At 48.2% G+C, this 25,948-nt stretch overlaps 2 protein-coding genes and 2 non-coding genes across 9 annotated transcripts in view; 3 read left to right on the top strand and 1 right to left on the bottom strand.

Moving 5' to 3' along the window:
• The window catches only part of RCSD1 (RCSD domain containing 1), a 36,126-nt gene extending 33,287 nt beyond the window's left edge, over positions 1-2,839 (top strand). The window contains exon 4 of one of the 2 annotated variants that reach the window (XM_069869450.1): positions 731-2,839. The gene's annotated coding sequence lies outside the window, so the exon portion shown is untranslated. The remainder of the gene's footprint in view (positions 1-730) is intronic. The other variant, XM_069869441.1, reaches the window with a different exon arrangement.
• Positions 2,840-7,128: 4,289 nt separating this feature from the next.
• TRNAP-CGG (transfer RNA proline (anticodon CGG)) lies at positions 7,129-7,200 on the top strand. Its single transcript has one exon. It is a non-coding gene; the product is annotated as a tRNA-Pro (tRNA).
• Positions 7,201-7,994: 794 nt separating this feature from the next.
• On the bottom strand, positions 7,995-8,066 carry TRNAP-AGG (transfer RNA proline (anticodon AGG)). Its single transcript has one exon. It is a non-coding gene; the product is annotated as a tRNA-Pro (tRNA).
• Positions 8,067-13,779: 5,713 nt separating this feature from the next.
• The window catches only part of MPZL1 (myelin protein zero like 1), a 43,821-nt gene continuing 31,652 nt past the window's right edge, over positions 13,780-25,948 (top strand). For all 5 annotated transcript variants that reach the window (XM_069869526.1, XM_069869505.1, XM_069869511.1 and 2 more), the window contains exon 1: positions 13,780-13,899. In XM_069869526.1, coding sequence (XP_069725627.1) covers positions 13,806-13,899 — 94 coding nt within the window. In that variant the 5' untranslated portion in view covers positions 13,780-13,805. The remainder of the gene's footprint in view (positions 13,900-25,948) is intronic.

Raw genomic sequence — 25,948 nt, 5'->3', positions numbered from 1 at the left:
CATCTCTGCTGCTCCTTGCACCTAAAGAGTATTAAATCTCAGGGTATTTAAAACAACCAGCCCTTCTGGATGGTGTTACAGAGAGAGGGGATGGAAAAGAAGCAAAGCCAGTTCTGGCTTCTGTACAGTGGAGAAGGTCTGCTCACCAGGCACCCTGCTGAATTGCTCTTTTGAAAGCAATTTGAAAGCACTTGCAGTAAAAAGCACTTTTTCCTAACCCTATTCATGAATATATTATCTCAATATGCCTCCTAACACACACGAATTTATATGTTTTTATGCACACATATGAATATATACATGCATACATATATATTTTGTCTTTCTATATTTATTTAGCTTGGTAGCTGTGTCAGCAAAAGTAGTGTTTGCACACATACCTGTTTCATGATCAGCCCTGGAAGCACGCACAGGCCTCTGCCACTTAAAAGAGGATTTCCACTGGCTAAACTGTAGCTTCTAACATATTCTCTAACCACAGATAACATAGACATAGATGCCTGAGGAAATACCTCATTCTACCTCAACCGCCTTGTCCCCTCTTTAAATGCCTCCTTGGTTTGGCAAGAAGCAACTGAACGAAGCAGGCTGGTGCTTAGCCTGCAGCTTGCCTTTTCGTCCTAGTACAGAAACTACCGAAGCACCCTCCAGGTCACAGATTCCCCAGCACTCTGTTTAATTAGATCCATGATTATTTTTCATAGTTACCATACTTTTCCCCTCTCTAGAGGACACACCCAATCAAGGTGCAGGAGACTTAACATGTGAATAGGAGCCATCTAACCCAATCAAGGTGGAAGCTACTGGAAAACCTTCCATGGCAGGAAAGGAGCAGAATATGGATAGCCTCTGACGTCTACACTCATCCTGGAGCTGAGTGGCTGTTGACTGGCTCTCTGTTTCGCACCATCATATTGTGGGACATTCAGAACAAGAGACTGGCTTGCAATGCTTCAGAGTTCGAAACTGAGTTGTCAGCTGGTGTTCCTTGGAGATACCTGGGAATTGAGGGACTTGATAAGTGCTGTCCTGGAGCTGACAGCCACCACCACTCCTGGGACCTCTGCTCCTTCGTCCTGCTCCTTTATGTCTTTTTCTTCTCCCCTGCATTGGTCTTAGATGAAGTTCATCAGTTACATACAGATGTGTATGGTGCCTTTTTGGTAGCTTCTTCTGAAATATTTTGGGTTTTCAAATTTCAGTAAGTAATACTTTAAAAGTAGAAAAAAAGTATGTTTTCTCCATATATGCTGTACGGCAGACAATGTGAAACCTAAATAAGGGGAAAACTCTTAGGTCGTTGTCCATAAAGCATAAAATCCCTTTGGAGGTCAAGCTGGCTGATCTGTGAAGCAGCCAGCTGTGGTAGGCAGTTTTTCTGTGTGCTTCAACAGCGGGGTATTTTTAGTACTGAGGGAAAGTAGCAACCAACAGATATGATGTGCAGAAAAGATGTGCTGCGTAGGTCAACAGGGTAAGTTTTCTTATCCAGCTCTGGGCTTCAGTTAAGATTTATTAGGGCCACTTTTCCATCAGTCTTTCTCGCTTCCAGACCTATCCAATCTTTTGATTCTCTTTTGAAACTGTCTGTGAGTGGCCACCAATTGCCACTTGTGTTAGAAAGCATCCCAGCTTTTTGGAAACAGCTGATTAATTTTATGTAGGTCAAAGAAGATATATCAGATGGCTGAGTTTCCAGTCATATGTCCTGACTGAATATGAACTGGTGAAGATCAGATATTGAGTCCTTCTAGGCATTATATTCGATTTGCATTCACTCTTGGGTTACTAGTTAAGTCATGGATCTAGAGTTCCTAAGCCAAAAAAAGCATTTACATCTGGAGAGTGCTTGTTGCCCATAAGAAATAAGTTATTTGGGGAAAGATAGATAACAGACCCTCATCTGATCAGTTTCCTCACAGTAATGCTTGAAGATGCCTCTGCAATTCTGAATCTAGAGCTCTGGCTCTGGGCCATGGGGCTTGCACCCACAGCCTGACATGGAGCTGTGGACAAGCCTGGTCTCACTGGAGACAGCGAGTGAGACTTGTCAGAAGCTGAGCCAAGGAGCCAGATAGCTGTTAGGTGCTGTGAATGGTCAGGGTTCTTGAACCTATTGCCAGCCATCTAGTACCCAGCAACAAAGATGCATCTACATAGACTAAGGGCAGAACAGGCCAGCTCCTCTTCATCTATCACAAAGCTCCTCTGAGCAAACATTAAGCTGGGCAGAGTCAGAGGCTTGGGTTATTCCTGTCCCTGTGGACAAGCACAAGCATCTTACACAACACAGCTCACATCTGTCCTTGAGTGCATTCTGCACACAGCAGTTACAAACCGAATGGTTTTGAGAGATATCCCCTTTCTGTTTGGCAGGTCTGAAATTGTGAGGAAAGAAGTGGCTCCATGCCCTGCCTTTCTTTTCGCAGGTGAGGGCATTGAGATGTCTTTTGATGAGAGCCAGCAGTGTTGCCCCTCCTGCGTAGCGCAAGCTTGTTGGAAAATGCAACCCCCAATCCTTTTGAGCCACGTTGTGGAGCATTGTTGCCTTTGAATCCATTTTAATCTGTTTGTTAAAGCTATATCAGGGCAGGCTGCAATCATCCGCTGTACCATTTCTTCTTTCAGCAGTGTCCCATCTGGATGTGAGTGATTGTGCCTTACTGTATATATAGATGTATGTGTGCCTGTTCAGAGAACGAGTATGTGTGTCCCGAGCAAGGGAATGGAAATCCGAGGGAGAAACAGAAGGAATAAATGGTGGAATAAAACCAAAGCAAAATAAAATCTGTGTGTTTCTTGCTGGGGATTTGAAGGAATCTGAGGAAGGATGGGGAGAGCAGGTAGCAGCAGGAAAAAGAGGGGCAGGATTTCCACTGTCATTGGAACAGTTTAAGTTTCAGTTTTTATTTAATTTGTGTTATTTACATTTGGGGAAGAGCAATGAACAATGCATTGGACCCACAAAGGAAGCTGTTCTTTGGGGCTAGCCATGTCAGTAGAGACTGCTGCACTCCCTGCTCCAGCTCTGCGGAAGAAAGCAAAGCCATCTAGCCTAGTGCCGTTTCTCCAGCAGCGTTCAAGGGAAGCATAAAAAAAACAAGGCAACACAGAGTGATCCTTCCTTTTGAGATTTCCCAGCTTCTGGCAATCAACAGTTTGGAGAATTCCTGTGCCAGAAGTTACATCACCATCTTTGTCCTTGATGACTTTACAATCTGCAGGAAAAAAAAAAAAAAGCGCGTATTGCTGACCCATCCATACAACATCAGCTTGGGTAGCACGGTCTTGTATCCGCATGGTGTACAGGGTCAAAAAGTTTTGACTGAAATGCAGACCACAGCTTGGCTTTGTGTATGGGGTGAGGGCACCCTATTCGGACCCATACGGGTCTGCTAAATTGCTGAGGCTGGAGCGTATAACATTAGGTATAAGGACACTGATGCTTGAACAGGAAAATGCCCTCAGCAAGAAAAATCTGATATCATTTATGCAATTCCTCTGATGTGGATGGTGCCTGCAAGATTTAAAAAAAAAAAACAGAAGCACAAACCTTACAGGCTAGAAGACCTGTAGATTAGGCGGGAAGGATGGAAAACAGAACAAGAGTAAAGATAAAGTGGAGAGAGGAATACGGCCCAAGAGCACAGAGTCTGTTGCAGTTGTGTTTGGCTGGGATATTGTTGTTTCTATGGCTATTTTTCAATTGGGCTGTATTTGAACTGCATTTGAACTACATCCAACACCTTACTCAAGTGTTGGATGAGTAAGGACCAAGAGTAATTACTGATGGGAGAAACAGGGTTTTTTGAAAGATCTGAGGCGCAAGGGAGGCTGGTACAGAGGTGTGGAATCACGAGGGGGAAGCTTGAGGGTGACAGGAGGCATTAGCAGGATATAGCACATCAGGGACAAAGTGGGAGCCAAGTCGGCGGCATGGAGTGGGTTCAGAAATCAAAGGAAAGACCACAGGCTCCCCTTGGCCCCAGCACATGAGAAACACGCTTCCAATGCTGAAGCATGTGAAGCCCAAGGCCCCTTCTTAAGTTGTTTCACTTGCAGCTTCCAGTGGGCCCCAATGACCACTCCTGGGGCCACTTGTTGGAAGAGAACCACCAGCTGCCTCCCACACCTCATCTCACCTGCCTGGGTGGTGGGGCTGAGCATGAGAGGATTCATACATACTTGCACACGTCATTATCAGAGAATGTGCAGAGTTGGAAGGGACCCACAAGAATCATCGAGTCCAACTCCTGTCCCAGCACAGGACAACCCCGACATTCACACCGTGTGTCTTAGGATATTGTCCAAATGCTTCTTGAATGTTGTCAGACTTGGCACCGTGACTGCTTCCCTGGGGAGCTGTTCCAGTGTTCCACTGCCCTCTGGGTGAAGGACCTTTTCCCAATATCCAACTTAAACCTCCCCTGGCACATCTTCCTGCCATTCTATCAGGTACTATCATTAGTCACCAAAGAGAAGAGGATCAGCACCTGCTCCTCCTCCTCCCCTTGTAAAGACACAGTAAACTGCTATGACATCTCCCTTCAGTCTCCTGCAGGCTGAACAGTTTAAGTGACTTTAGCTGCTCCTCATTGGGCTTCCCCTCTAAATCCTTCACCACCTTTGTGGCCCTCCTCTGGTCACTCTCCAGTAGCCTGATATCCTTTTTATACTGTAGCACCCAAAATTGCATAAAATACTCAAGGTGAGACCACACCACTGTGGAGTAAAGCGGGACAGTCAAATCCCTCGACCGGCCAGCAATGCCGTACTTGATGCACCCCAGGACACGTTTGCCCTCTTGGCTGCCAGGGCTCACTGCTGGCTCATGTTCAACTTGCCGTCAACCAGAACCGCCAGATCCCTTTCCACAGGGCTGCCCTCCAGCCTCTCCCTCTCCAGTCTGTACAGATAGCCAGAGTTGTCGTATCCCAGGTGCAAAACCTGACACTTGCCCTCGTTAAACTTCACATGACTGGCGATTGCTTGGCTCTCTAATTTGTCCAGATCTCTCTGCAGGTGGAGGTCTTTGTGCCGGCGTATAATAGTGTCAACAGCTCCCCCCAGTTTTGTGTCATCAGCACACTTAGTACAGCCGAGTCCTGCATCCAGGTCATTTATGAAGATATTAAAGAGTCCTACGATGGATCCCTGTGGAGACCCACTGGTGACTGGTCTCCAGCCCAATGCAACCTCATTCACTGTGACCCTTTGAGCCCGACCCTTCAGGCAATTCCTCACCCGTTGCATTCTGTGTTTATCCGGCTGGATAAATAGGAGGAGACTGAGAAGCAGGATCGAAGGCTTCGCTGAAATCCAGACAGATCACATCAGCTGGCTTCTCTTGGTCACCTGGGTGGGTGACCTTGTCATAGAAAGAAATTAAGTTATGTGCAGGAGGGTGCAGGGCGGTGGAAGTCCTTGTCTGTCTGTTTGTCTTTCTGTCAGTCTTTCCAATGGGGGGGAAGGAGTGTGTGTGTGTCTGTGTTTCTGTGTCCCTTTGTGCGTGTCTCTGTGTGTCTCCTTCTCTGTGTGTGTCCCTGTATGCATCCATGTGTCTCTGTGTCTGTGTCCTTGTGTGTCCATGTATCCTTGTTTATATGCCTGTGCGCATCCCTGTGTGTGTCTCTGTCCCCATGTCTCCGTCCCTGTGTGTGCCTGTGTCCCCCTGTGTGTGTCCATGTATCCTTGAGAGTCTGTGTGTGTCCCTGTGTGTCTGTGTATCCGTGTGTCGCTGTGTGCATGTCCCTGTGTGTCTGTCTGTGTCTCTGTGTGTGTCCGTGTGTCTCTGTTTCCCTGTGTGTGTCCATCTGTGCATCCCTGTGTGTCCATGTGTGTCTGTGTGCATGTCTGTCTGTGTCTCTGCCCCTGTCTGTGTGTTTGTGTCCCTGTTTCTGTATATCTTTGTGTCTCTGTCTGTGTCTCTGTCCCTGTGTATGTCTATGTGTGTCTGTCCCTGTGTGTCCCTGTGTATCCTTGTGTCCCCATCTCTGTCTCTGTCACTGTGTATCTGTGTGTGTCCCTGTCCCTGTGTGCCCCTGTGTATCCATGTGTCCCTGTATGTGTCTGTGTATACTTGTGTCTGTCTCTGTCCCTGTGTGTCCCCATGTATCCATGTGTCCCTGTGTCTGTGTGTCCTTGTGTGTCTGTGTCTCTGTCCCTGTGTGTCCCCATGTATCCTTGTGTCCCCCGTCTGTCTCTGTCCCTGTGTGTCTGTCTGCCCCTGTGTATGTCTGTGTGTCTGTGCCCCCGTGTATCCTTGTGCCCCTGTGTCTCCGACCCTGTGTGTCCCCCTACGCTCGTCCCTGTGTCCCCATGTGTGTCTGTGTATCCGTGCGTGTCCATGTGCGTGGCCCTGTGTCTGTATCCATGCGTCCCTGTGTTCATGTCTGTGCATGTCTCTGTCCCTGTGTCTGTCTTCTTGAGTGTGTCTGTCTGTGTCTGTCTGTGTATCCTCGTGTCTCTGTGTGTCCCTGTCCCTGTGTGTCCCTGTGTGTTCATGTGTCCCTCAGGGTGTCTGTGTATCCTTGTGTCCCTCTTTGTGTGTCTGTCCCTGTGCATCCATGTGTCCTTGTGTGTCTGTCCCTGTGTCTGTCTCTGTCCCTGTGTCCCCATGTGTCTGTGTATCCATCTGTGTCTGCATCTCCGTGTGCGTCCGTGTATCCTTGTGTCCCTGTCTCTGACCCGTGTGTCTGTCCCGGTGTATCTGTGTCCCCATGTGTCTTCTGTATCCCTGTGTCTGTGTCCCTGTCTCTGTCACCATGCGTGTCCGTGTGTCCCCGTGTGTCTGTGCCTCCCCCTGTGTCCCCGAGCCCTCGGCACAGCGCGGCGGAGCCGCTGCCCTCCGCCCCCCCTCCGTCCCTCGGGCACGTGGAATCGTCTGTACCGAGCGGAGCCGTAGGGTCGGGGGAAGGGCGATGCCACGGGGTATCCTGGCGGGGGGGTGAGGACACCGCGGCACTTAAAGAGGAATGGTGTCCGCCGAAGCGGCGGGCGGAACCATTGGGAAGGTGGCAGGGGGAGGAGACAGAGCCACAGAGGCGCTGGCGGAGGGGTGGGTGGGGCTGGCCGGGAGGAGGCGCGAAGTAAGTGAAATGCTGAGGTGGGGAAACAGCAACAGACAGCGGCTCGTTGGTCTAGGGGTATGATTCTCGCTTCGGGTGCGAGAGGTCCCGGGTTCAAATCCCGGACGAGCCCGCTACGGAAGAGGGTATAGTAGCACCTTCTATTTTGCGGGGGGGGGGGGACACGCAAAAAGCAGCTACTGTTTCATAAAGTAGAACGTTTTTTATCTAACCTAAAGGTAAGTTCATCTAAGTAATTTTGTTTTTTCGGAAGGTAGACAGGAAGCCCCTCTGCCAGCATGTTTTATTCCAGTGTTTTTCCAGACGCTGTTCAGTCTTCGGAGATGATAGCGTCCCGTGGTCTGTGCCGAGCAGGTGTCTCGGCTCCTGCCACCCCGTTTGCCTTTCCCCATCTCCAGAGCAAGGGCAGGCAGAGCTGGCTCCACAGCTCCACAGCACCGAGAGATTTCACTGCTGTGAAGTTCACAACACCACTAAAACGAGACCTTGTGCAGACTCTGCACCCGCACCGGCTCCCTGGGAGCGTTCACCCCGCAGCCTGCGAGCGGGCAGCGCCCCCGCCCCAGCTCCTGCCCCGCACACGAGGGATGCAGATCGCCCCCCCGCCTCGCCCAGCCCTGACAGAGGCTGCTCGCTTCCTAAAGCTCCAAAACGAGTCCCCGAGTTTTGTTTCCCGGCGTTTTCGCGCCGAGGTGGAAGGCAGGGTCCTGCTGGCGCTGCCTCCTCCGTGTGAGCTCCAAACACTGGCTCCTTGCGGGAAAACGGATCGAGGGAGCCGCCGCACCGTGCGGTGCGCGCCGAGTCCCGCGGGGCCACGGGAACCGGACGATTTCTAAGGTCCCGCCCAACCCACTGCGCCCTCCGATCCGGGGCGGGGAGCAGGAGGGCGAAAACACAAAAAAACCAGGGCTCGTCCGGGATTTGAACCCGGGACCTCTCGCACCCTAAGCGAGAATCATACCCCTAGACCAACGAGCCGCGGTGCCGAATGGTTTCCCACCCTTTCAGAGGAAGGCTGGAGCGGCGACTGGATGCAGGGATGCAGCAACACTTGTTCACTGCTAAATCACATCCCCACGCATTTAATCTACCCGTCTTTTAAACATCTCCATGAATGGTGACTCCACCACCTCCCTGGGCAGCTGTTCCAGTGTCTGATAACCCTTCTGGTGAAGAATTCTAATCTGAACCTCCTCTGGCGCAGCTTGAGGCCATTCCCTCTTGTCCTATTGCCCATCCTACATTGATATATTTATCCTATTTTCTCTTTTCCCTTAACACACACGGCTGACTCATGTTCAGCCGGCTGTCAACCAACACCCTCAGGTCCTTCTCTGACAGGCAGCTCTCAACAGGCCTAAAACAAAACAGGTGACCCATAGATGATTCACATTGCATTGCTATGCGTACTGTTTAATCTGTAACTTTGCACATCGGTATTATCTCTAGAATTGTGCTACGCTATTTTTAATGCATGGAATGCAAGAAAATGCATCATAGTTGCATTATCAGTAGAACTGGGCTGAGCATGGAATGCAAGAAAATGCATCATAGTTGCATTATCAGTAGAACTGGGCTGAGCCGCCTTAACCGTACCTTCTCCAGCATACACAGGAGGTGAAAAAAGAGCAGCAATCACTAGCTGACCAATCAACACAAGCAGGAACACTGTGTGGAAAGAGAAAAACTATGCAGGAATGCTGCACCTCAACAGCCCCTTTAGCTCAGAGATAAGAGATATCTCCCTGTCTCCTTACCTCCCTTCTCGAGTTATGGCCAAAGCTTCAAGAGGAGGGGCAACAGGCAGCTGAGACCAGAGGATCCTCAGTTTCAGAATGATGTAAGTTGTTTATCTAACAATATCAAAGCTGGACCCTCTTGTAGTGACTTTGGAGACCTCACCTACGAGTGGACGCACTGTCTAGGACCTCCCAGTTGTCTGGGAAGACTCTCCAAATCCTTGGTGCAATAGTTCCCTAGCAACTGAGGAGCTTGATGATGATAATAGGGCAATTGGTGATTTATCTTTTTTAATTACTACACTTATGCTCTTGCAGTAATGATTAGGTGCATTGCCTTTAAAGTTGTTATTGTTAACTTGTTCATCACTACTAATTGTTGCTTTTCTAATTTTAATAAGTAAAGTAAAATTTGATCTCATATAGTATTTGAGAGTTTGGGCTTGTTATGCTGATCCTACACTGTGCTCTGGTAAACAGTCCCAACAGGGACTGTTCTGCTGTGGTGGCCTCGTTGGGACACCTCAAACACATCTCTGGTGTCCAGCCCATCCTGCTGTTTTGCAGTGCTCTGTTCCTGATGAGTCCTGTGTCCTTCTACTGTGCCTGCTGTTGCTCTCCAGGCTTCTTCCAATCCCGATGGCAAACCTACCTACCTACCTACCCACCTACCTACCTACCCACCCACCCTTGCGTGCCAAATCTATGTCCAACCATTAACCACAGTGGTCGAAACACAAACCCCAGACAAAAGAAGGGGTATTTGTGTTTCATTTCCATAATTTAGAACGGTACTATAGCCAAGCCAAGTGGTGATGTTCGTTTCCTGCGTTGCAGTTGATTATTTTGGGGATGTCTTTGGGGAAGAGTGTCTGGAAAGCAGCCTGGCAGAAAAGGACCTGGGGGTGCTGTTTGACAGAATGTGGGTCAGCAGTGTGTCCAGGTGGCCAAAAAGGCCAGCAGCATCCTGGCCTGTATCAGAAATGACCAAAAATGGCGTGGCCAGCAGGAATAGGGGAGGGATCATCCCCCTGTACTCAGCATTGGTGAGGCCACACCTTGAATCCTGTGTTCAGCTTTGGACTCCTCACTACAAGAAAGACACTGAGGTCCTGGAGCATGTCCAGAGGAGGACAATGAAGCTGGTGAAGGGGCTGGAAAACAAGTCTTATGAGGAGCAGCTGAAGGAACTGGGGTTGTTTAGCCTGGAGAAGAGGAGGCTGAGGGGAGACCTTATCACTGTCTACAACTGCCTAGAAGGAGGTTGTAGTGAGGCGAGTGCTGGTCTCTTCTCCCAAGTAACAAGCGACAGGACAAGAGCAAATGGCCTCAAGTTGCACCCAGAGCACTTTAGATTGGGTATTAGGAAAAAATCCTTTACTGGATTGGTCAGGAACAGGCTACCCAGGGAAGTTGCTGAGTGTCCTTCCTTGGAGGTGTTAAAAAATGTGTAGATGGGACACTTTAGGACATGGTTTAAAAGGCATGGAGGTGTTGTGTTGATGGCTGGACTTGATGATCGCAGAGGTCTTTTCTAACATTAACGATTCTATGATTTTATGCAGACCTGTTTGGCTATCAGGGTCTTCTTACAACAAACACCAATGCTGGTCAGGCTAGAGGTCAGTGCAACCTTGGCTCTTGGCTTTGCACAGTAACGGTCACTAGACTAATTTTGCCTACATTCCAAGAAACTGGGGAGGGAGAGAAACAGGAAAAATACTTGCTTTCATTTTATGGGCTTTTTATTTATCAAAGTTACCAAGAATACTTGTGGCTCAAGTTGTTCTGTAGCACCAGTTCAGCAATGGAATAGCATTCTTTTCCATTACAAGGTTTCCTCAGAACACACATCCTTGCATAGTGGGTTATCTGAGATATTCTTCCTAATTGAATTACAGAAAAATAATCATCAAACTCTTCAAGTGCCATATCCAGTTACTGCACTGTTGTCAGCTCTGAGTTTTGAAAGAACCACTGCACTTCTATTTAACCAGAGTAAACACAAATTTCTGCAGAGGAAAAAGTAGTGTTGTAGTAGACACCCAATACTTCCTCTTACAAACATAGTCTGTTTTTTTCTTTCCCTCTCATATTTTTCTCTTACTGTTTCAAAATGAGCCTGTTAGGTGGGGTATTTTTTGCAGGAATGCATGACTGTACATTAGACAATGCCTATAATTCCGCTAGGGGGTACAGAGATGCAGGCTAAACAGAAAGCAATCACAACCATTAAAAATGTAAAATCATCCTTAATATATTTGCTTCTCCTCCTAGAAGATGTTACTCTTATTTTGTTTGACATCATAATCCTGCTTACCCTCTCTGGCTAGCTGCTAGAGAGCTCTCCAGAATAGTAGGATAATGAAGGTCTGAATTTCTAACGTAAACAGCAACTGTGAAACTGTTTATTTAACCTCCTTCTCAGTGACACACACTTTTTTTTTAGACCTTCTTTTTGTGCTAAGCAGAAATGAAAAGGCACAAAAGCATTTTTCCTTCTCTTGTGGGACTGAATGCTGATTTCACTGCATGTGAGACACCTCATAACCAGTTAGGCAACTCGACAGCAGCCTGCCGGAAGGCTGCTGCCATCTCTCTTGCCCCACTGTCTGGGCGGTTCTGCTCTGTCACTGCTGCGTGTCTGACCTTAGCTGGTATGGATTTGGCATGAAGAAAAGTAACTCCCCACCCTTCTCTACGCAGACAAGAAAAAATCAGTTTGTTGGCAGCTAAGTGAGCTGAATTACTAAGAAGTATGATAAATACCAGCATTATCACTAGACAGACAGTAGAACTGCATAGCTAGAGGGAAAAAGGTTGGCAGCAACTACACCTGCATCTGAGTCAGCTTATCATGGGGTTGTGTGCAGAGATCAGTTGAGGAATTGAGGAGTACAGCTGGTAGGCTCTGCATTTAGCAGCTTACTCCAAGAAGTATTCTCAGTTCTTTTTGTCATAACCTTAACAGTAACATGTCATAGCATGATGTGAGGCACTGGCACAGGTTGCCCAGGGAAGCTGTGGCTGCCTCACCCCGGAGGTGTTCAAGGCCGGGTTGGATGGGGCCTTGGGCAGCCTGATCCAGTGAGAGGTGTCCCAGGGGGGTTGGAACTAGATTATCTTTAAGGTTCTTTCCAACTCAAACCATTCTATGATTCTATGATACAAACACATTATATGTTCCTCAGGACAAATTAAGTTGGTTTAGCACCCCACTTCCTCTCTGGAAATAGCAGAAGACAATAATTTGATCATTACTATCTGGATAAAAACTGGCCTACAATAGGTAGATGAGACACTCTCCCAAATGTTCTTATCTACCCACAGCAAATGGGGCAACTGCAGGGTTATACCTGACAAAGGTCTCTCAGCACCATCAGGGAAGGGGGAGGTATTATAGGAATCCTTTGGCAAGGGATGAGTTGGCTGAATTAGGCTTGTTTGTACATAAAAAGAGAATGCCTGAGCTCTGTGAAGGACAGTAATTTTGAGAATAAAAGAATATATTTAAAAAAGAAACCCTTAGGTTGTCTATCTTGAAAATACGCGTAGAAAGAGAAAGCTTGGATTGCTCAGGCAACTGAACATTTTTAAACCTTGCAGTACTGAATGACCTGACGGTAAATTATGAACTATGGATATTGATGTGCTTCCACGTTGGCAGAGCACTTCCATTGAATCAGAAAAGACCTCTAAGATCAAGACCACCTGTCTCTCAGTCACTGAAGAGACCTGTAAAGGCAGAGGGAATTTTGATGAAAAGACCTCTGAGGGAGTATTGAGGCAAAAAAAGGGGAGTTGGGAGGAAAGGCTTATACTCGTTTCTGCTTCATTTGGGAAGTGGGGGTATTGACCAGTGCCAGTATTGATTGGCTAAAGGCTTCCCTGGAAGACAGGCCAGAGGGCTGTATGAGCTGGCAACCAAACAAGGTGTGAGTTCCCTGTGGTACAGAGAGTTCACAGAATCACAGAATAGTTTGGGTTGGAAAGGAATTTAAAGACCATCCAGTTCCAACCCCCCTGCCCTGGGCAGGGACACCTCCCACCAGCCCAGGCTGCCCAAGGCCCCATCCAACCTGGCCTTGAACACCTCCAGGGATGGGGCAGCCACAGCTTCCCTGGGCAACCTGTGCCAGTGCCTCACCACCCTCAGTGTGAAGAGACTTCTCCTTACATCTAGCCTAAATCTGCCCCTCTCCAGTTTGCCTGTGTTGACCTTATTCCCAGTTGCTGCCCTGGCTTTCTGGTAAACCTGGGTTTCTAGAAAACACGTACAACGCCGAGCTGCGCAACGCACTCCAGAGCCTTCCACCAGGGCGTGCCAAATGGACGTATACGCCATTACATTTTAAATCCCACGGGAACTGCAACCCGGTGCCCTGCATCACGGCTGGAATAAACCCATCAGCCTGTGTTTTTTTGCAGAAGCTCGTCTCATGGTGGGGCCGGGGGGGGTGGGGGGGCGCTCTCCTCTCCCGCAGCCGCGACGGGGCGACCACAGCACGGCGGAGAAGCGGGGATGGATGGGAGGGAGCGGGGGAGAAGAAGGAGGAGCGGCATCCGTGGAGCCTGAAGGATGCCGCGAGCCACGCGGCCCTATGAGATGACGAAGCTCGCGCAACTTCATTAAAACACACGGCTCGACAAGGGGGGGGACAAACGGAGGGAGAGAGCTCCCATTGGTCTGCTGCTCTTGACTGACAGCTGTCCCGGCCAATCGCGATGCAAGAGCGGGCCGGGGGCGGGGCTAAAGGGCGCAGGGGTGTGCGCGAGTGGCAGCGGCGCGGTCCTATCGCCGCGCGGGGCGGGGCCTCGGGGCGCGCCCCCCGCTCCCATTGGTCGGTGTCTCTTGACGGACGCCCCCACCGACCAATCGCCACGCGGGAGCGGCGGCGGGTCGCCGTGCCGGCCAATGGCGAGGGGGCGGCGGGGCCGAGGGGGCGGGGCGCCCTCCCCGCGAGGGCAGGGGCGGACAATGGGGGCGCGGGGAGGCGCCGGGAGGACGATGGCGGCGGGCGCCGCGCGGCTCCCGGGTTCGGCGTGGGTGCTGGCCGCCGCGCTGGCCGCCGGTGAGTGAGGAACGGAGGGACACCGGGAGGGAGGGATGGAGGGAGGCGTCCATCGCCCCGCTCCCGGCACGCGTGGGTTCCCCCGCGGGGCGAGGCTCGGGGCGGCCCGTGGGTCGCCTCGGCAGCAGAGGGGTCCCGGACCCCCGCCCGGCGGGGCTCGCGGCTCCGGGGAGCCAGCGGCCTCTGTGGGGCTGGGCGAGGCGGGGGGCGATCTGCATCCCTCGTGTGCGGGGCAGGAGCTGGGGCGGGGGCGCTGCCCGCTCGCAGGCAGAGGGGTGAACGCTCCCAGAGAGCTGGTGCGTATTCCAGTACTTTCCAAGCTCTGATTTTAGTGTAGTTGTGAACTATCGCAGCAGTGAAGCCTCTCGGTGCTGTGGAGCCAGCTCTGCCCTCGCGCTGGAGATGGGGAAAGGCAAACAGGGGGTGGCAGGGGCAGAGGCATCTGCCCGGCACAGACCGCGCTGAACACAGGACCTCCTCATCCTCAAAGAAAAACAATCTTTAAAAAAACCTGCCATCAAAAACATGCTATCAGAGGGACATCCCGTCTGTCCTTCAAAAAATACAGTTACCTGGATGAGCTTGGCTCTGCTTTAGCTTAAATAAAAATATTTCACTTTTTGTAATAGTGACTTATGTTTTGTATCAGATGCATTTTCCGCCTGGCCATGGGTGCGTGAGGGGGCAAAAATGAGGGAATAGGATCTGGGCTTCCCCAGGGTCTCCAAGGAGCAAAGCCCCAGGATCTGTGCTTCCCCAGGGCCTTCAAGCAGCAAAGCCCCGCCACGCAGCCTGCATGTAGCAGCGTCGCCAGGGTCTGGTGATGCCATGGATGCCATGGGATGGGTGTGTGATGGCCCCGTGGGAGCGCTTTCCAGCGTCCCCTCAGTCCGTGATAGTGTCAGGGGACGTGAATCGGCATTTAGAGGAAAAGCTGAGCGCGGCACGGAGGTGACTGGCAAGTGGGGACGCTGGGGTTGTGGTGAATGACTGAGAGCTAACACCTTTGATTTGGTCGCTGGTGAAGTGTTTGGGTGGAGGAGTAATTACATCAGCCAAAATGAAGGCTTATGACAGATGAAGCATGAATTCAAGGCTGCGGAGTGGTAGAAATTGCCAGCATGATGCTTAACTTCGCTGTGGCTTAGCTTCTTACAGGGCAAAGAGTTCCGTGTTCAATACACCGTTCTGAAATGAAAAGTGTGTGGGTGCAAGGAGTGGGCAACAATGATGGTGTATTTGGGTAGCAGTGCTTGCTCTGCGGGTAGAACTTTTCTAAGTGAGTTAGTAGGAATCGTTAAAGAAGCCTGATGCCTTCTCAGGGCATCTGACTGGGAAGTTGTATAAAACTATAAATCTGTCTGGAAGGAGGTTTAAGAAGGAAGTGTGCTGAGTGGTAAGAACCTTAAGACTTCTTGTTTCCAAATTGCATTGTTTGGATTTGTTTAAGAGCACTGCATTTTGCGTTAAACTTAGGGAGCGTTTGTTAAGACTTGCTGTATATCTGCAGAAACAACAGTAGGTATATATATACACACACATTATATATGCAATATATATATGCTATATATATATTACATAGCTTACAGTAAAACTAAGTTCTTTCTTTGAAAATAAATATGGAGAAAGAAGAAGAAAGGGTGCATATTTCCCCTGACCACAACAAAAGGTACAACTACGGCAATGCTGTGGGTAGCTAGGATTAGTAGATCATTGTACAAAGTCTGAAGTATATCACCAAATCCAGTTTCTTAAAGTCAAGCAAAGCTACGTGCTGCTCTTTTGGAAGAGATCTTCCCTGGACTGGAGACCTAAAAAGTGGGATGGCAATGTCAAGGAATAAATAGGTGTCAAAATCACTATCTTACTTGTGTTGGACTCTGTTTCTGTTCCCATCCCTCCAACTGCTGGGTTTCTTTTCTAACCCTAAATCAGAATTTATTGCCATGCTGGATTCTCTGTTTGCTTATACTGCACAACCTTAATCTCCCTGTCTGCTTTGAAAAGGCATTTGTGTGATTTTTATTTCCATGCGTGGAGTTGGCACAAGGTTTACATCTTTGCATGGGAATAAGTGACCCATGTGCAGGTTCTTCACCTCTTTTGCATATGCAGAGTAGCTTGGTGATCCACCTCGTGGATGCCCCATCCCTGGAGGTGTTCAAGGCCAGGTAAGCTGGGGCTTTGAGCAACCTGATCTAGTGGAAGGTGTCTCTACCCATGGCAGGAGTGTTGGAACAGGACGATCTTTAAGGTCCCTTCCAACCCAAACCATTCTGCGATTCTGTGATTGGCAGGGAAAAGTTTACCTTTTCTAGAGTTTTGAGTTGTAAGGAGCCCAGTGTAATTAATACTCTGCCATTCGTCTTGCTTGTGTTCCAGTTCCCGCTGTTTTTCAAGGACCCTCTTCCCATCCCTAGAATTTCATCTAGTGAGGTTATTTTAATCTAGTGAGAGATTCAGAAACCAAACACTGCGAAGCAAAAGGGCAAAGGCAGAAGGGGCATTTTCAGAGAGCTATTGCCACTCAGTTGCTTGGATGTGATGTGAGCCTAGGTAATGTGCTGCACAGCTTGTGGCTCTTCTTCTGTGTCTTCATAGGCTCAGTGGCAGAACCGTTTCCTGTGGCCAATAACCTGTAGCAAGACAGAAATATTACTTGGGGGGCTGTGTTGTACAGGCCTGGCTTAACATTGCAATCTGATTGCCAAGCCAAGCAGGTAACTGTTGCTTCATGGCTAAATACAAATAATGAGGTTTAAGCTTGTTTTCTTGTGTGCGACTGTGTGCATACATTAGAAGTTCAGCTTGCTTGTTTATGCTTAGTCAACTGAAAACCTGCTTGCTTGATTTCCTTGTAAGAATGAAGGGTCATGGTCAAAGTCTGTGAAAGATAACAAAAAAATCTTTCTATAAATATATAAATAATAGAAGGAGGACTAGGGAGACCATACAGTCCCTATTGGACGCAGAAGGAACAATAGTGACAGGGGATGAGGAAAAGGCTGAGGTACTTAATGCCTTCTTTGCCTCATTCTTTAGTTGTAAGGAGGGTCGTTCCGTCTGTGTACAAACCCAGGAGCTGGAGGAGCAAAATGAGGCTCCCATGATCCAAGAGGAGGTGGTCAGAGCCTTGCTAGCCCGACTGGACACCCACAAGTCTATGGGGCCGGATGGGATTCATCCAAGGGTATTGAAGGAGCTGGCGGATGTGCTGGCCAAACCCCTTTCCATCATCTTCCAACAGTCCTGGAAGACTGGGGAAGTCCCACTGGACTGGAGGCTGGCTGATGTTGTGCCCATCTACAGGAAGGGTCGCAGGGAGGACCCAGGAAACTACAGGCCTGTTAGTCTGACCTCAGTGCCAGGGAACGTCATGGAGCAGGTGATCTTGAGTGCTATCATGAAGCACATGCAAGAGAACCGGGTGATCAGGCCCAGTCAACATGGGTTCACAAAAGGCAGGTCTTGCCAAACTAACCTGATCGCCTTCTATGACAAAGTGACTCGGCTGCTGGATGAGGGAAAGGCTGTGGATGTGGTCTTCTGGACTTCAGTAAAGCCTTTGACACAGTTTCTCACATCATTCTGCTTGAGAAACTGTCAGCCTCTGGCCTGGACAGGCGCACACTCTCCTGGGTGGAAAACTGGTTGGCTGGCCGGGCCCAGAGAGTGGTGGGAAATGGTGTGAAATCCAGCTGGAGGCCAGTGACAAGTGGGGTTCCCCAGGGCTCAGTGCTGGGTCCAGCCCTGTTCAATGTCTTTATCAATGACCTGGATGAAGGCATCGAGTGCACCCTTAGCAAGTTTGCGGACGACACTAAGCTGGGTGGAAGTGTGGATCTGCTGGAGGGTAGGGAGGCTCTGCAAAGGGATCTGAACAGCCTGGACCACTGGGCAGAGTCCAATGGCATGAGGTTTAACAAGGCCAAATGCCGGGTCCTGCACTTGGGGCACAACAACCCTATGCAGTGCTACAGACTAGGAGAAGTCTGTCTAGAAAGCTGCCTGGAGGAGAGGGACCTGGGGGTGTTGGTTGACAGCGACTGAATATGAGCCAGCAGTGTGCCCAGGTGGCCAAGAAGGCCAATGGCATCTTGGCTTGTATCAGAAACGGCGTGACCAGCAGGTCCAGGGAGTTTATTCTCCCTCTGTACTTGGCACCGGTGAGACCGCTCCTTGAATACTGTGTTCAGTTCTGGGCCCCTCACCACAAGAAGGATGTTGAGGCTCTGGAGTGAGTCCAGAGAAGAGCAACAAAGCTGGTGAAGGGGCTGGACGACAGGCCTTATGAGGAATGGCTGAGAGAGCTGGGGTTGTTTAGCCTGGAGAAGAGGTGGCTGAGGGGAGACCTCATTGCTCTCTACAACTACCTGAAAGGAGGTTGTAGAGAGGAGGGTGCTGGCCTCTTCTCCCAAGTGACAGGGGACAGGACAAGAGGGAATGTCCTCAAGCTCCGCCAGGGGAGGTTTAGGCTGGACATTAGGAAAAAATTTTTCACAGAAAGGGTCATTGGGCACTGGAACAGGCTGCCCAGGGAGGTGGTTGATTCACCTTCCCTGGAGGTGTTTTAAGGGATGGGTGGACGAGGTGCTAAGGGGCATGGTTTAGTGATTGAGGGGAATGGTTGGACTCGATGATCCGGTGAGTCTCTTCCAACCTGGTTATTTGATGGTTCTATGAAATGCTTGTGATCCTGTGGACATTGCTGGTGTAAGTAGTTAGTCTAAGTATAATCTCTTGTAAGGGTGGGTGAGCCTTGAGCAACTAGTCAAGAATGTAAAGAAAATGGATCATTTCGCAATCCTGAATTTGTAAGCCATGTTGAGTATCACTTAAAGTGATATCATATCTGTGTTTAACATGAGGGTGGTGCCTGATTGCTTCTGAAAGTCTTAAAGAATGTCTAGATATGACAAGAAAGAGTATTACTGGTACTTTTTGTAATCTTTTAGATGCCAACAAAGTCTGATCTGCCCCCCCCCAATCCCCTGTTCTCCTACTATCCCTTTTATACCGAGTTACCTACATGTGCACACATGCACATACACACAGGTGAGTAACAAGCAGAGGAGTACTGGAAATAGCTCAAGTGCCTGTTACTGCTTTCAGCTGATCTGCACACTTCAGTTGCTGCTTGAAATATTTCATGAAAATAACAGTGTAAGTCAGGGTTGCAGTGCTCACTTCATGTTTGTGCCAGGTTTAGTCAGGATTGCTATATTCACCCCGTCACAAGCTGTTAGTTTTTTTAAGCTGAGCCCACTGATGCTGCAGGTAGGAAGACTTCCTTGCCTGCAGCACCATGGGGGTTCTGCAAAGGGAGAAGGTGGTGAGGTAGATAAGCTCTTCTGTTTGGTGTTTGGGTTGAAGGTGGGACTGCTGCTCAGGTCACTTCGCTTGCAGCAGCAAAAAGTTCTTGAATACGTTGAAAAGTCTGTGGCTTAATATTTAGGTGATAAAATGTGGTTTAGTGCCACCTTGTAAAATGACTAGGTTCTTCATGACCCCAACCACAGAGTAGTCCTCTGCCTCTGTGTAAATGTTCATGGCTCTTTTGCTTGTTATCTGAGTTACAGTTGATTGCGTTAAGCAGCAATTACACTGTCTGTCTGTGGACTTAACTTATCCTGACTGATCGTACTAGATGGTGAATGTCCCGTGTATGAGGTGCCTTCAGTCTAGATGGAAGACCAAAGAAATGAAACTTAATTTTACAAGGCAGATGTCTTGTACTGTTTCACTTAAACAATTTTAATCTGAACAGTTTCTAAAGAATTATTATTTCACTGGAGAGATGCTATATAGGTCACCATGAAGTTATCTGTATAGAGCTTATTAGCGCCCGTAGTGGGAGTTCTCGAAGTATAATGTGGTGTGATTTGGTCCTGTATGGCATACACGGCTCTTTCTGCCATCTACATGTAATTAACAGATAAATAAACAAAGTAAACAGTCTTGTATGAAAAATAATTAAACTATTGAATGCTAACTCAGGATATCCTAGAAATACATCACAAGGCGGAAGCTCTGCGTATGAAAACATTCACATCCTTATGGTTTGTGTCTTGTCTCTTTTTTTGTGGTTTGTTTATCTTCATTACTTTGCTGATCTGGGTTGGTGTGAGCCTGCATGCCCTGATTGGCACAGTGGAGAGGATGCTAACATCTTGTAGAAGGAAGCTGTGGCAGGAGAGGACGAGAAGTTCTGAATTGGCTTTGCTGCTGGTGAAGAGGCTTGGAGAGTTTTGACATCAGTGATTTACTCTTATCTCAAAGCAGCAGCTACTTAGAAGAGCAAGTTTTTTGTTACTCAGAGTAGGGTTTAACAGTAAGCTGTACCCATAGCACAAAGTCGGTGGGCATGCATCTTGAGACAGAGACAAAATCGGTATTGTTTGAGCTGACTGGAAGATGATCTTTCAGCCAGGTGATTTCCCCTAGTTCCACTGATTAGTTATTTCCCTTCTCCCCCATCTCTTTAAAGTGGCAGCACCATTCTTTTACTTGCCCTGAAGGAGCCAATTTTCTTAATTGAAGATGTTTATATCAAGGAACCATATTGGTACTCTTTTTGTCTGGGATAGAGTTAATTTTCTTCATAGTAGGTTGTATGGTGCTGTGTTTTGGATTTGTGATGAAAACAGCCTTGATGACACAGCAGTGTTTTACACTGACTACTTGTTTTACATTAGCTTATACAGAGTCAAGGCCTTTTCTGCTTCTCGCCCTGCTCTGCCAGCGAGGAGGCTAGAGGTGCCTGAGGAGCTGGGAGGGGACAACGCTGGCACGACCAACCCTAACTGACCAGAGGGACATCCAAGACCACAAGATACGCTCAGCAGTAAAAGCTGGGGGGGGGGTGGGGAGAGAGGGAAAACAAGGAAGGGAGGGCTGTTCAGAGTGATGGCACTTGTCTTCCCAAGTCACTGTTACACCTGATGGAGCGGTGCTTTCCTGGAGATAGTTGAACGCCTGCCTGCTGATGGGAAACAGTGAATGAAAGCTTTACCTATTAAACTGTCTCATTCTTTCAACCCATGAGCCTTCTCACTTTAACCCTTTCAATGTTTCCCCCATCCTGCTGAGGGGAGTGAGTGAGTGGCTGGCTTGCAGCTAAGCCACCTGCTGGGGTTAGCCCACACCCTTGTATGCTTGTTCCCTTTTGCTACTGTGCCTTTCAGGTCCTGTGGTTTTATTTAGCTATTGAGGTGGCACTTTCCAGTTGATGCTGGTGCAGGGTTTTGGCTTAAAGTGCATAAAGAAAACAAGAAGGCTGGTTCTTCTCATGAACTCTCTTACCTAGAGCACTGCAGTAAAACGTGTTTTGTGTTACTTTTGCTGGTACTTTACACACATGATGTCATTGGGCACTAAGAGAGCTTTCCCCGAGATGCTGGTTACACCCTGCAGGTTGAAGTTCTGATCCTTGAGGGAGGATTAAGCTCTAGGCAGTGCAGGAGTTGTCTGGGTGGTGGCTGGTGACAGTTTCCTAAGTACTTTCAATTCACCGGGGCAGGTGAACTCCAGGTAGGTGAAATGGCCAGGACCGGAGGTGCTTACCTTGAGTTGGCTGCTAGGCATCTGTTAATGCTTTTCAGTAACTTGCTTTTGTAATGCATGTTAGTGAGAGGTGGTGAACAAGGATCTCTCTTGATAATAAAATCTGTAAAGCCACATGTGCAGCAGAGTTTTTGAAATCTGACTGGTTACTATGTCTTGAAGCTTTGTGATAGAGGTCTTAGAAGACTGCTTGACTCTTTCAGTGAGGAAGGTGTATAGATGATGGCTGAGTGGAGATGCTGCATAGCTTGCTGTTTAACAAAGTCAGCACAGGCAAAGGTGCTGCTCTAATCAAAGGAATTGTTCTAGAAGTGACCTCACGTGTAAACTGGGAAGTGATGTAGTATGCTACAAGGGAGCCCATAAACACTTTGCAGAAGAGAAGCATTCCTGGGAAGAGCTAGCTGAAGCAGCTCCTACTCAGCACTTCCTAACCTTGCTCAGTTGTTATTCAAATACGCAGTGGGCTGGGTTAGGGTGTTGGTCTGGTTTAAAAGAAAACAACGGAAAAAGTGCTGTTCAGAACACAGTTTACTTCCTGGTCAGATGCATCACACTATGTTATAAGCAGGCATTGGAGCTATTTAAATTGGCAGCACCACTGACAAATTCTTGTGGAACAGTGCTTTGAAATGCCTAGCATGGGCTTTTTCTTTTGGTTTTGTGGTTGCGCTACTGCAGGTTAGAGCTAGTTATGAGTTTGCTCAGAAAGTAAGTTAGCAAGTTTGGTTAGCAAGTAAGTGTAAGATTGCTGTGAGTGAGATGCCAGAGCTGGCTGCAGGCATTCAGCAGACAGTGGAGCAGTAAGGAATCTGGTCCTTGAAGAGCTTTGGAGTGCTTGAACTGCTGAAAATACATCTAGTCACACCAGAACACATTGGCCGTGTAACTGAGTATCCTATTAGCTGGGAAGGGTAGTAATCACTGGGGTGACTTAATTTCAGCTGTCTCTATCTCCTTGCTCTGTTGAGTGGTGGGATTATATTTAACGAGTTTTTAATTAAGTCTCTCTGTATGCAGGAAAAAACCTTGTGTTCACCTTTCAGGCTGGTGGAAATACCAGTCCTTGGCAAGAGTTGGACATGGAGACCTTATTGCTCTCTACAACTACCTGAAAGGAGATTGCAGAGAGGAGGGTGCTGGCCTCTTCTCCCAAGTGACAGGGGACAGGACAAGAAGGAATGGCCTCAGGCTCTGCCAGGGGAGGTTCAGGCTGGAGATTAGAAAAAAATTTTTCACAGAAAGGGTCATTGGGCACTGGAACAGGCTGCCCAGGGAGGTGGTTGAGTCACCTTCCCTGGAAGTGTTTAAGGGATGGGTGGATGAGTGCTGAGGAGCATAGTTTAGTGATTGATAGGAATGATTGGACTCAATGATCTTGTGGGTCTTTTCTAACCTAGTGATTCTGTGATTCTGTGATATGATGCTGGGTCAGGAATGATAGGTGATAGTGACTGATTTGCCACTGATACTGTGAATGGTGCGTCTTCTGCAAATGTTTCTTGGTGTATCTAGATTTAGAGTCACTGAGTTGGGTACAGCTTGGTGGATTTATTATTGTAAAAGGTGGAAAAAAGGGCAGCTTCTTAGGTCTGTTTGATATGTAGCCTTTTGCACTACATCTCCTCATGAAATTTGTGTATCTGCATCCTGAATTCTGCCGCCAAGTTTGTTTTGGAAATTGTAGTTTCCACACTGCTAATGACAGATTTTGTCAAAAAGATGCTGCATGCCATCGACTGCTGGTAATAGGACTGGTATTTTTAAAGGTTTCACTTAAAATAGTACTAATAACCAGTGCTGACCTAGAGGGAAGCTTTTATTCCAGCCAGTGATATGTCCATCTCTATGGTCCACAACTTGGGAGTTTGTTGGTGGTTGTTTGGGTTTTTTTCTTGTCTACAACTTCTGATCCTTAGTACTCTCATTTCTTTAGTAGATACTGTGACAGTTTAGATGGGTTGCTATAGTAATTCTGCAAAATCTTTGTGATGGTGGGATGCTTTCTTCACTGTCTCTGCCACCTGTTGAGCACGCTTACCCGGCTTCCCTCAGTTCTTTAGTTAAGCAAGCTTAATGATATCCTTTATTTGTGGAAAAAACTCTGTATGTTTGAAGGAGACTCTCCTAAGATGTACTCTTTATCTTCTTGTTCTGTGCGGCTATTTTCTGGAATTATTCCTTGGGCACACGGAGAGATCTGTTATGTGTGTCATGACTATGTTGGTAGTGCACAATCAGAGAACAGCTGCCATCAGCTGTTTCAGTTATCCTTTGCACTTTGAGTAGGTTTACTTAACTTGCCCTCTGGGGTATTTCACTGTTTTGGTTTGACTTTGTCAACAAGAGCTGTTTACTTAAGTTTGAACACTTGTAAACTTACTCAGTCATGGAAGGAAACCCACTTAAGGGCTGTTGAACGAAAGAACATGATGTCTGGTTTGGAAAGTACCTGGGCTGCTGATTGGTGTCCCAGTCTCCAGCATAGGAAGGGAAGTATTGTTTTGTAATCCCCAAGGATAAGTTACTAAAACAGAGCTAGATATTACTGGTCTTGAACCTAGATAAGCATCTGCCCACACCTGAAATATGTCCGACTCTGGCACACTGAACAGTACGACTATAACGCTTACTTGTTCATGGGTCTTGGCACCTTCACAAGCATCTCCATTTTATGCTTTCCAAGTTGGGAGAAATCATTAGTAAAGTGATTTCCTTGGAATTGAACAAGAAACCTGTGGCCTGGCTGACAAGAGAGCTCAGACATTCTTTGCTGATTCTCATGCTTGCTCCTCATTTCTGGTCAAAAGCATGGACATATGAAGTATATCTCAGTGTAGGTTCTTCTGCTGTCCTTTGGTAGAACAGTGAGGAACAGCGTGTGGAGGAGACCACTTGAAAAACTGACTCTATAGCATGGGAGCAGAAGGTTGTACCAAAGCTTAGAGATCCTGAAGACTTGTCTTTAAGCTCTGTCAGAGTAGCTGCGCAGAGTATGCGGGGCTGGGATATATGGATGTTATTGACAGCTTTGCCACAGAGTCGGTGGGAAAAGATGCTATTTTTTTCCCTCATCATTGAGTCAGGCAGAGCTTAGCTGAATGTGCAGAGAGGCCAAGAGAAAGTGAATGTTGTGTTAGCAGATGCTCTTCTGATCTTGTCTCTTCTTTGAGAATGAGTGTTCCCAGCGGCAAGGCAGCAGGAGGTGGTAGGTGTTCATGGACTGAGTGTCAGCAGCTCCGCTTTCTGTTTCATAGAGCTGGTAGGGTGCTGCAGAACTGGCTGTGTTATTGGAAGACAAGAAGCTCTTTTTCCTTCAGCAGCCTGAGTTACTTGATGAGATTGGCAACCTCGGTTGCTTTTGCATCAGTGGCAAAAAGCTGTTCTGATGATTGGTGTTTGAGGGTGAAACTAAATTCTTCTGTCCTTTGAGGCAGTGGAATTCAGTTGTAGTTGCTTTGAAACTTTGATGTCAAGATGGGTTGGTGTGACTTTGTCTAGTCATCATTTCTGTAGCTGATGTTGCTTCGTGTCGTATATGAATGCATGGGTTGTAGATGTCAAGGTTTTGGTGGTGGTGGTGGGCTTCAGGGATGGTCTTTGTGAGAAGGGGCTGGGGCTCCCTCGTGCCCGAGCCAGCCAGTTACAGCTGGCTTCACTGGATCCACCACAGAGCACAGCTGAGCTGCTCAGCCAAGCTGGGGGACCTCTGTAATAAGGCTTATGAAAGGACAAAGCACCACACAGGCAGTGAGGGGCGAGGGGAGAAAAAGTGTGAGGAGCAACACTGCAAACCCTAGGATGAGAGAAAGAGGAGGGGAGGTACTCCAGGTGCTGGAGCAGAGATTTCTTTGCAGCCCCTGGAGGTTTTGGGGGAGACCACAGTGGAGCAGGTATTCCCCTGCAGCATGTGGAAAGGACCATGCTGGAGAAGATATCCACCCATGTGGCCCATGGATGATCCCAGGCTGGGGCATTCTCTTGAAGGACTGAAAGCTTATAGGAAGAACCTATGCTGGAGCACGGAAAGGTGTGAGAAGCGAGGAGCTGTTAGAGACTGACCATAACCCTCTGTCTCCCCGTGGCTGCCTGGTAGCGGGGAGGAGGTAGAGGAGTTGGCCATAAAGTTGACGGGGGCAGGGGGGGATGGACACGACACACACAAAAAGGAGTGGGGAACAGGTATTTTAGTTTTTGTCTCTTGTTTCACACTGTCTAGCTCTATTTTAATTGGCAATAAATTAAATTTATTTTCCCCAAGTCAAGTGTGTTTTGGCTGATAAGAGTAACTGCTAAGTTGTCTCCCTGTCCCTCTCTCTGCCTGTGAGCATTTTCATATTTTCTCCCTTTGTTGAGTTTAGGAAGGATTAGTGAGAGAGCAGCTGGGCGGGCATCTGGCAGCCAACCAAGGTCAACCCTCCAGAACAACATACAAGACCATGTCTTTAGAAATATGTATATATAATTTTTTCTGCATCTGTACAGC

This window comes from Phaenicophaeus curvirostris, chromosome 1, assembly GCF_032191515.1.
Source record: "Phaenicophaeus curvirostris isolate KB17595 chromosome 1, BPBGC_Pcur_1.0, whole genome shotgun sequence".
NCBI classification, from domain to species: Eukaryota; Metazoa; Chordata; class Aves; order Cuculiformes; family Cuculidae; genus Phaenicophaeus; species Phaenicophaeus curvirostris.
Note: the sequence above shows the minus strand (reverse complement) of the source record. Positions and strands in the feature narration are given on the sequence as shown.